Below are 11,101 nucleotides of genomic sequence, written 5' to 3'. Positions count from 1 at the left end.
CCTTTTTAACTTGGGAGGTTCTAACATTTTGCTGAATGGACAGGAATCACTGTGGTTGTTTCCCCTCATACAGAGGTAAATGGAAAGGTTCACAGTTTAGTGTTAGGACCTGCATTAATTTGGTTATACCTTGACGTGGTAGGCTTATGACGCTTTGGCCAAAGGGTTTAACTAAATAACCAAGTAAATATTATTATTATTTAAGTATTTATACTTTATACTTATTACTTTATATGTTTTGTCAATTGGATGTAGCATTGGGCACCTCTGTATTATGTTTGTAATAATACAGAGGTGTCAGGAGTACGTTCAGGGACACACGAGATCAGTGTCGAGATGACAGGTCTGCAAAAAAAAAATCCAGGTCGGTCATTGTTCAGTTCTTACTCTATATTATACCAACATTGCCAATAAATCAACAACTGGGAATACAAAACCAGGACTGGATTATTATGCTAGATTTATCAAGATCTATCTAGCGTTTTCCCATCAAAAAATTGGCACTTAACCATTGTAGAGGGAGAGGGGGATTGGCCCGGTATTAAAGAGGTTGCACCCCATATGGCCAGCCCCTGACCTCACCAGGGAGGCAAGGGGTTAACTGGACTGCGGTCCAGGAATGTGGTTTGCACCTTGCTATGACATGAAAATGTATGTTCCCCTGTTGTAATGTATTTCCACCATGTACGTGTCTGAACCACACACACACTGGGATTCAGCCGGGATGACAAGGGTTAATAGTTAGACAGTGATTATAGCCCTTTGTTTAATGTTTCCGCCTTTTCAGATACCATTTTGCAGAGTCCCATAGGCCGCCATTGAAGCTCCATTCATTTCAATGGCGGAGAGAGCGGTTTTGGACCTGTTTCCTTCGAAGACCAGCAGGTGGCGTCTGAGAGGAGGAGCGGCGGTTCCCCATTGTAAGTCAATGGGCCCATTGACTTCAATGGAGATTCCTCGGCGGCGAACCCAGGAACAGGTTGGCAGCCGTCCAAACTGCAGACCGCAAAAGCGGATACTTTGTCTAAAAAAAGAGTTTGATCACTGTTATTTCAAGTTCAAAGACAAGTGGCGTGGGAATCTTAGGTTCTAGGGCACCCAGGAATAAAATTCTTTTTGCCCCTAGCTCCTAGGCCTCCCCTCACTTGACCACCACCGGGTCCAAGAATCCAGGACTGCCAGAAAGGGTCGTGCTGGCTGAGCGGGTCGCGCCATAGGTTCCAATGGAGGCGGAAGAAGCAGCACGAGAAAACGGCTAAGTCAGAAACCCTGAAAACCATAAGCCCATATCTCCGGTTCTGGAGGGTCCAGAGGGCCGAGATTTGGGGTGCCTGAGTCACTGTTCCGGCATGACCGCAGAACCATTCCCGACCCTCTCCAACCAACCCGACGGAGTATGGACCACCATAAAGGTTCGTGAGTTTTTCCCATAGACTTCAATGGTGACCGTTTCCCCATTGACCGGCTATGGAGGAGAAGTCCCATAGGCTTCAACGGCGGAGGTGCCCCGTTGTAAGTCTATGGCGGCAGACTCCCATAGCCGCCAATGGCGGAGATTCACCATTGAAAGCCTATGGCGGCGGAGCCCGTTCTTTTCAATGGGGAATGAGTGAAAAACTGAGATTTATTTCACAGCGGAGAATTTTGTGATAAGATAAGAAACGGTTTATGTGGTATTTGCATATCTCCGGTTCTGAAGGTCGCAGCGGGCTGAAACTTGGACACTATAGTGTCCCCCTTCCGGCATTAAGGCCTGAGGAGTTTGGACCCGCTGGACCTAACAGAACCGGTTATTTTAATATGTGTGTGTATTAAAAACCATATTGTATTTGTGACGGTAACTTTGTGACAGGCTATAATAATACACCAAATAACTGGGTTGAACTGAACGAGGCTTAGATATAATAAAGTATATTTATTCCTTAAATAGGTCAACACAGCAATATAGTACAGTAACAGGCAAGAATGTAACACTTACTTGGGGTTCGGGGATGAGAAGTATCAGATAGCAATTCTCCAGCAATCAGGTAACAATCATGATGGTATTTGAAGACAATGGATATAGGGTTGACCACAGTTTATATATCTTTGTAACCCTATTCTTAACATTGAGTACAGGCTATTGGATAACAATTACCTGTATCCAATCTTTAACGTGGGAACACATTTTAATCCATGCCCCCAGCTAGTTAGCCCATGCGCACTAGGACCCTGAGGGTCTCATTTCTGTAGCCCCACATTTACATCAGGGACACCGGCCAGTCTACCAAAAGGAATATCTGGCAGGATGCCATTTTGTTTGTAGGTGTAAAATATGACACTCACAGACCACTCTAGTTTGAGGCGTCTCCGCCTCCAGGTAAACAGTGAAGGTGGCAAAACCCTTTGAACAGTACTTAGTCTCTAGACATTGGGTCGCCTCTCTGACCATCTGCATCCCTTTGTGCAAAGGAATCTCCTCAGGTTTTTATCCCTGCCTTGGGATACAACATTAAAGGTAAAACATAAACATATTAAAATATCCGGTTCTGTTGGGTCCAGCGGGTCCAAACTACCCAGATCCCAATGCCGGAACTGGGACACCATATGGTCCAAGTTTCAGCCTGCTACGACCTTCGGAACCGGAGATACACAAATACTACTTAAACCGTTTCCTATTTTAATACAAAATTCTCCGCTGTAAATTAAATCACGGTTTTTCACTAAATCCCCATTGAAAACAACGGGCTCCGCCGCCATAGACTTTCAATTGTAAACCGCCGCCATTGGCGGCTATGGGAATCCGCCGCCATAGACTTTCAACGGGGCATCGCCGCCGTTGAAGCCTATGGGGTTTCTCTGCCATAGCCCGTCAATGGGAACCGGCCGCCATTGAAGTCTATGGGAAAAACTCCCGAACCTTTAAGGTGGTCCATACTCCGTTGGGTTGGTCAGAGAGGGTCAAGGATGGTTCTGCAGTCATGCCGGAGCAGTGACTACAGGTACCCCAAACCCTGGCCCTCTGGACCCTCCAGAACCGGAGATATGGGCTTATGGTTTGTAGTGTTTCTGACTTAGTAATTTTCTTGAGCTGCTTCTGCCGCCATTGGAAACTATGGCGCGACCCGCTCTTTCAGCACAACCCTTTATGGGGGTCCTGGTTTCGGGGACCCGGTGGTGGTCGAGTGGGGGGTGGTCTAGGAACTAGGGGCAAAAAGAATTTTATTCCCAGGGACCCTAGAACTTAAGATTCCCACGCCAATTGTCTTTGAACTTGACCGAAGTGATTAAACTCTTTTCAAAGACATTGTATCCGCTTTTGCGGTCTGCGGTTTGGATGGCTGCCAACCTGTTCCTCGAGGCAGGCGTTGAGGAATCTCCATTGAAGTCAATGAGCCCATTGACTTACAATGGGAAACCGCCGCTCCTCCTCTCGGACGCCACCTGCTGGTCGTCGCTGGAAAACAGGTCCAAAACCGCTACTTCTGCCATTAGAACGCATGGAGGCTCAATGGCGACCTATGGACGGCTGCAAAATGGAGCCTGAAAAGGCGGGAAAAGGGAACAAAGGGCTATAATCACTAAATTAACATTAACCCCTTCCCTACCGCATCAACCCTAGTGTATGTGTGAGTGCAAACACCAGGATAACACAATACAGTTATATAGGGGAATAAACATTTGGATACTGAAGCAAGGTAAAAAAACACATTACTGGACCTCAGTCCAGTTAACCCCTTGCTTCCCAAGTGAGAGTAGGGGGTGGCCAAATGGGGTGTAACCCCTTTAATCCCGGGCCAAACCCCCTCTATCATGACAGTATTTCAAAGCGGGGACAAAAGCCCGCGAAGATTCCTGCACACTAAGGAATGCAAATGGTCAGGGGGGCGACCCAATGTCTAAGAACCAGGCCCTAATCAAAAGACTCAGCCACTCTAACTGCTTACATGAGGGCGGAGAAGCGTGAAGCTGGAGTGGTTTGTAGGTGCTATAACTCACTCCTACAAACAAAGAATATCCTGCCAGATACCCCATCTGGCAGACTGTCCGGCGCCCCTGATTTGGGTGTGGGGCTACAGAAATGAGACCCTCAGGGTCCTAGTACGCATGTGCCAACTAGCTGGGGGGCATGGGTTAACAATGTTCCCACGTTAGTAATTGGGTGCAGTTAATTGTTCTCCAATAGTCTGCACTCAATAATAAGAATAGGATTGAAAAGATATATAAACTGTTGTCAACCCTACAGTCTTTGTCTTCTTGATACATCTTGATTGTTACCTGATTGCTGGAGAATTGCTATTTGATACTTCTTCATTCCAACCCCTAAGTAAGTGTTACCTTCTTGTCTGTTAATTGTACTATCTTGCTGTGTTCACCTATCTAAGGAATAAATATACTTTATTATATCTAAGCCTCATTCAGTTCAACCCAGTTATTTGGTATAAATTATATATTGTCATAAGTTACAGTGACAACCATGCAGAAGATTTAAGAGTGATTGCTCCAGGCAAGAGTCCAGCTTGCATCAATGCAACGTATCTGGCCTCACCGTAAGGTCTCATACCAGCACAGAGAAGGGGGTGCATCATCCAAGGGACAGGACAGTGGAGTGCACAATCCCTTTACCCTTCCAGAATGTGGGTTAATTTTGGAGGATGATCACAGGACAAGGATACATGGATGAAGGATGGGCATGCAAAGGTGACAACAGCTAGGCACTGTGTATGCCATACTGGTGATATAAAAGCAAGAGACAGCTCTGCCCATGCTGTTAGTCCACAGCTGTCGAGATGAACGTACTTCAAATCCTCTGATTGTCTTCAATATGCGCTTTTGCCTTTGTGGTCTGTCACATCCGTAATAAAAAATCATCAGATCATTATTAGAGATGTGAGATCCTGACGAGACTCCGCTGCTGCTTTGGACCCAAATTAATTTTAAAAAGCCTTATTTCACTTTTTTAAAGTGGTGAAAATTGCAGCCCAATTACTTTTTCTCTGAAGTTCACTCGAATGTAATCGAATATGCGCAATGGCCTGTTAAAGCTGCAGTTCAGTCAATATCCTGCATGTGTGTTTTTTTTTAATAAATCAGTACTGTAATAAGAAAATATACTTTTAGCATTTTCTGTTTTTAAAAAAACAACTTTGAAAGACCAATTTTCTTGTATTCTATTTTAACAGCCATTTGCTAAGGCACTGCCCCTTCATGTCCTGTCACAAGCCCTGGCACACCCCTTTGTCAGCCCTGCCCTCCCTCTAGCACTTGTCAGTGCAGGAGTGCTCATGAATATTCATGAGCTTCCACTGAGACACAGAAGCAGAAGAAAAACAGATCCCTTCACTAATTATGTCACCAAATTTCGCCTATCAATACATGGAGAACTTATTGACCTGCAGCTATACAGTTCTTTAGGTAATTAGAGATTGCACACGTGAAACTATTGAAGTAAAAAAATAAATTAAAAAAAAAAAAAGACTGAACTGCAGCTTTAACTTCTTCCAAACATTTGTCTTGAAGCAAGGTGCTCAGTGAGTAAAGACAATGAGTTTGAACCAGGGATACCTGGTTCAATTCCCAGTGTCAGCTCCTTGTGACCTTCAGCTTGTCACTTTATCTCCCAGATACCAAAATGATAGATTGTCAGCTCATCTGGGCTGTAACTGTCTGTAAAAAAATGTCCTATGTGCTCCAATTATACTGTAATTGTGAAGTGGTTTGAGTCCCATAGAGAGTAAATCAATGTATGAAATAAAATTATAATCTTCAAATGCTGATTTGATTGTACCAAACTTCTGTGATTCCCAAATTATATAGGGTTAAGTAGCCCTATGCATTCCTGTATAATCTCTGCAATTTTTTGGGGAAAGGCGATGGTAAACAAACCAGAGTATTGTTTTAGATATTTAGTAAATATTCATCTGTCTATTTTTATTTTATGAGGATTTCTCCTCACATTGAATAGTGAGGTAGCAAGCAGGACCACTGCCTGCATTAAAGCAAATTGCAACTGTTTTTATTTATCATCCTCGGTAAGCTAAAAATGTACGCACATCTTCTGAGTTTTAAAAAGATAAAATACAGTTGCAAAACAGAAACAGCTGTAGATTGCAACAATCAGGTTCTAAAATGAAGTATATTACAACTGAATAATTCTGCAGCACACACATTCGGCTGTAGGAGTGTAACAATTCCACTTTTTATATGCAGGGGTACAATAGTATTTTGGATTGTTAATTATGTTATATATTATAAAGTACAGCAAATAAAAATATCACTTTGCCAAGTCTGAGATGAGACCGTGGTGCCGTCCACCCCCCCCCCCCCCCACAACACATACATATACACACACACACTTTTCCCCCGCAGCTCCTTCCCTGCTCCCCTCCCAAGCCGCCTCCCTTCGGTAGCTCCTTCCCTCCCTCATTGGCTGACTGCCGTACCACGTGACGCGTCACAGCTGCAAATCACTAGGAGCTTGCTGCATCGGCCGGCTGACGCGTCACAGCACGCAGTCAGCCACGTCAAAAGGAGCCTGCGGGGACCTCCAGACTGCAGGAAAGGGGCTGGTGGCGCGCGGCCGCGCGCACCACCGGACACAGCAGGACCAAAGCCTAAGGCCGCACTTATAGTCTCGCCGATGTTGCGTCAAAACAAATGTATTAAATTCGTCGCGTGCACTTATAGTAGGAGCGGTATGACGGCTTGGTCGAAATCACTGGAATTCAATTTGATTTTTTCAGTGACCGCAGCGTGACATCAGCGTCGTCGGACTATAAGAGCAGCATAAGCCTACAGTGTTCCACTGTAGCCAAGCATTCTGGGTAATAACATGCAAATGAGCACACCTTTTGCTTCATGTCCATATTAACAAGGACCCCTGTAAGCTTATGCCTGCCTCATCACACAGCTTCCCTGCACAGCCTGGGATAAAGAAGTGGGCAGCCAGGAAAACCTGCTCACAGAGCTGTTTCCGGTCTCCTCAGTATCAGGCTGGCTATACTGACTGCAATATGTATTTGTTCTTTTTTGGTTGCTATATACTGTAGATTACATTTAAAAAATATACATATATTTTAAACCCATTGACTGACATTGGCTTCTGTATTCAGGTCGGTAGAAACAGAAACCCAGAGAGACAGAGCAAGCTTTGCTGCAGCCAATCCCGGAATGCGCACAGTGGGGCAGATCCCCTGTCACTCTGCGGCTGGAAACGTGTGGCGGGCCCGCCTCCTCTCTCTTTCTTCATTGGCTGCTGGGGGCTCCGTTGTATCAGTGATTGGCTGCCACTGCTGCCAGTCGGGTCTTACCTTCACGTCACAGAGGGCGTCTGAACAGGAATCCTAGGAGTGGAGGTCAGCAGGGAGGAGGAAGCATGGCAGCCCTGTTCAGGTCTGGCAGTGCCCTGCACAGCTCAGCCAGCAGGCATGCACGCCTTGCAGTGGGTAAGCCTCCGCCCGTGCTTAGTGCTTTTAGGCAAATAGTTCCCTGTCCCTGGTTTGAGACACTGCAGAAGGGTGACACCTGATGCACAGGCCTTCCAGTGTCTGCACCCGCCCCCAGAAGCATGCTTTACGTTGGGTGATCACTCTAATTATGTACCTTGTTGCAGAATAGATCATAACAATGAGTGGAGTTTTCCAGTGGTTCGGTGCAGAGGCAGAGCTGCAACTTACAGTCATTCATAGGGGCATGTGGTGAAAAGGATGCAGGACTCTGAGCATGAGCTTTGCAGTGCACAGGATCCCCTCTGTGAGACCTGTGCAATGAATGCACTTACAGGAAGGAGTTTTTGTGTTCTGGATTTAGACACAAATCTGCATCATCTATGATCCACTAAAATGGATCTGATGTTTAAAAACAGGAAATGTACACAAGTAAATATACACAAACAAGGAGTACTGTAATTGCTCTATGAGGGTGATTAAGTTGTTGCATGTGCATTCATAATTGTTTACACTACTTCTGTCTTCTTTTTACTACTGTGATCAATTCAAGTGGGCGTTCTAGACAGTTCTTCTGTCACTTTCTTTGCAAAGAGTACTAGGCATCTTGGACAACCACGGGTTAACTATGTTACCATGTTTGTGTTGACTGATCTTGCATTTATTAGACAGTCGTTGCCTTTGTCAATTTAAAGTTATTCAACTATCTTTAAGAAGTGTCAAATTTACCTTTTTGTTCCGTGTCTTTTCTAATTTTTCTGTGTGCCAGTTAATATAATATATAATACGGATTTACATATCTTTGCTTTCGAAAATGTTGTTGTTGTTGTTTCATTTTAGGTATTTAAAGTCACAGATAATGTTTAATTACTATGCAAAGCTAATGTTAATCCTAAAATAATTGTAAGAAAAATAAATTTATATATTTATTTTTTTTGCAAAGTGTCTCTCATTACTATCCAGCTGATTATTTGCATAGAGCTGTAGTGGGGGTCACTGAAATAGCTGCTGCACTTTGGTTAATGACTGTGTTAGGAAGAGATGCAGCTACTGTATATAAGGGCAGATGGGCCCGTCCTCACATCTAGATTATACAGTATATCAATGCTAAAACCAATTCACTTTTTTCAAGCATACGAGACTTTGTACGATGTTCCTATATTTTCTGTTTTACCAACAGTTACTGGAATAATAATAATATAATAGTCCCTGTCCTGTAGAGTTTACAATCTGTTTTGGTGCCTGAGGCACAGGGAGATAAAGTGACTTGTTCAAGGTCACAAGACGCTGATACTGGGATTAGAACCAGGCTCCCCTGCTTATGCTTTACACTCGGTGTCATTGTTCTCAGAGTCGGTTCCTTTTACTCACTGAGCCGCTCCTTCAGTTATTCAGCCTTGAATAACAAGAATATGGTCTGACCTAATCATTTTCAAAATGATTAACCGAGTGCAAAAAATGTGCTGCTAATGTCTAGCTTAAAAAAAAACCCAAAAACTTTGGCGCAGTAGGTATGTTGTGGTGTGTATGTGGGGGTTTTTTTTTTTATAAACACCTGTCTTGCTTGTGAATCCCTGAGGTTCTACTGTTAGAGGCTAGCAGGGGTTCCCTAAGACCAAACTTGTTTTATTCTTAAAGACAGAACCATATATATTTTTTGGTTGTAATGTTGTAATTTTTAAAGTTTTTCAAATGTTAGCTAATAAAATATATATTGAACAGATACAATAAACTGTTGGTATATTTTGAAAATGTAGGCCCTTCCACAGGAATATTATATTTACATACGATAAATGAGTAAGGGATTTCACTTTCACCATAAAGTTTTGAGCCACTGTACGCTTGTGAAGGGTCCCAGAGTGCTTAGAAGGTTGAAAACCGCTGCATAAGGCCGCGCTTATAGTGCCGGCGACAGCGCGCAGCGGCAAAGCAAGTACATGTAATCCGTCGCGTGCGCCGATAATAAGCGTGACCAAAATTGCTGAAATAAATAGATTTTGATATTTGCCGCACCACGTGTCTGCAATAAGCCAATCACATAGCCTCTGCCTGATGTCACCGCCCCTTGCTGCCAGTGACATCGCAAAAACTGAATTACAACGTTTGCGACGGTCGCGTCGCCATCAATGTAGCCTGCACTATAAGATCAGCCTAAGGATACAGTGCTTTAGCTTCACTGTGCGTTCGTGGCTACAGGGCAGGGCGATGGTCAAATGAGTGTTATAGTTTGTGAAGAGAGAGATGGGAACATGGCTGTTCTGTTTGCGAAGATTTTATATTTCAGTTGTTCAGAAAGCACCCTACAAAACTAGGGATTAAGGCCCCTATGCAATATGCTGGTGATCTTACCTTGTTTGAGAAGATTTCAGCTCCATAGGGGAGGTGGTTAAGAGAGTGGTCAAGTACATTAGGTCCAACATTGTTTAGTTACTGTGTAAAGTCAGAACAAGTCTGCTTTTGTACTGCTAAGGTGCACAGTGTGACAGGTGTGGAAGTTTAGCCATGAAACTGAGGCACTGCACATTACAGTTGGGTTAAGGTTTGCTGCCTACAGTGTGTAGTGCAGTCATTTGGTTCATATCCATGCCTTGAACCCAGGCGTCAATGCAAGTTTGGTGGGGGGGGGGGGTGTGAGGTACAGGAAGTAGAATGCTGTTGGAGAGTCTCAGTGATGAGACACCATCTGTAAACAATGACACAGAGTTTGAAGCACAGTATCATGGTTCAATTACAAGTGTTAGCTCCTTGTGACCTTGGGCAAGTCACTTTATCTCCCTGTGCCTCAGGCACCAAAAACATAGATTGTAAGCTTCTCTGGGCAGGGGTCTGTCTGTAACATTTCCTCTGAACACTGTTGTAGGTCTGGGAGGGGTGTCCTCCAAGTTCTTACACACGCTCTAGTACTGAGATTCTTGGCGAGTAGCTCGTTAGAAAAAAAATTGAAATCAATAAAGGGAAGTTTTAGCTACAGAGTGATTTCTGTGGTCTACACCAAATGGTATGTTTGTGGTATCAGATTTCCATAGCGTGATGTTGCACGGCATAGATACCTGCTTATAATTTTTAGAGCATGATGAATTGGGCAGAAAGTTAAAAAAGTTGTTTGCATTTCCGTCTTTTTGTTTTGGAGAGATTTCACCTTTAAAATGGCGTTGAAGTATAAAACGATTTTAAGGAGGAGAATAAATACTACTTTTGATGCATACGGTACACATAATTGTGCATCATGGCAAGCGGAAAATGTTTTTTGGCATGTTGAGTATTATTTTTTTTTAAAAAAGAGCCATATCTGTAATTTTATTTTTTAAAGAATAACGGTATTGTATTTTGAATGTCTCAATCATATTTATAACCTTGCTTTTCACAGTATGTCCATAATTATGTTATGTTGCATATTTTGCTTGTATCAGTATGTAGGTCAATGGCCTCCAAAACCCCAGTTGGATTCGTTGGACTTGGAAACATGGGAAACCCAATGGCGAAAAATCTTCTGAAACACGGCTACCCCGTCATTGCATATGATGTATTTCCGGAGGCTTGCAAGGAGTTTCAGGATTCTGGTGCACAGGTACAGCTTCATTGAAGTTTCTTTAAAGTATGCTTTGAATTCTTAAGGAATGATCACAATTCCAGGGTACTGTGCAGGTAAATTATTTAGTTATAAACTGAGGTGATCT

General features: G+C 43.6%; 1 protein-coding gene across 3 annotated transcripts in view; it reads left to right on the top strand.

Annotated features, from left to right (window-relative positions):
- The first annotated feature begins 7,265 nt into the window (after nt 1–7,265).
- HIBADH (3-hydroxyisobutyrate dehydrogenase) overlaps nt 7,266–11,101 on the top strand; it is a 120,792-nt gene continuing 116,956 nt past the window's right edge. For all 3 annotated transcript variants that reach the window (XM_075586844.1, XM_075586846.1, XM_075586845.1), the window contains exons 1-2: nt 7,266–7,424; nt 10,835–10,992. In XM_075586844.1, coding sequence (XP_075442959.1) covers nt 7,355–7,424; nt 10,835–10,992 — 228 coding nt within the window. In that variant the 5' untranslated portion in view covers nt 7,266–7,354. The remainder of the gene's footprint in view (nt 7,425–10,834; nt 10,993–11,101) is intronic.

Source organism: Ascaphus truei, chromosome 2, assembly GCF_040206685.1.
Source record: "Ascaphus truei isolate aAscTru1 chromosome 2, aAscTru1.hap1, whole genome shotgun sequence".
Taxonomy (NCBI): Eukaryota; Metazoa; Chordata; class Amphibia; order Anura; family Ascaphidae; genus Ascaphus; species Ascaphus truei.
The sequence above is the reverse complement of the archived record's forward strand: the minus strand, read 5'-3'. Positions and strand labels throughout refer to the sequence as shown.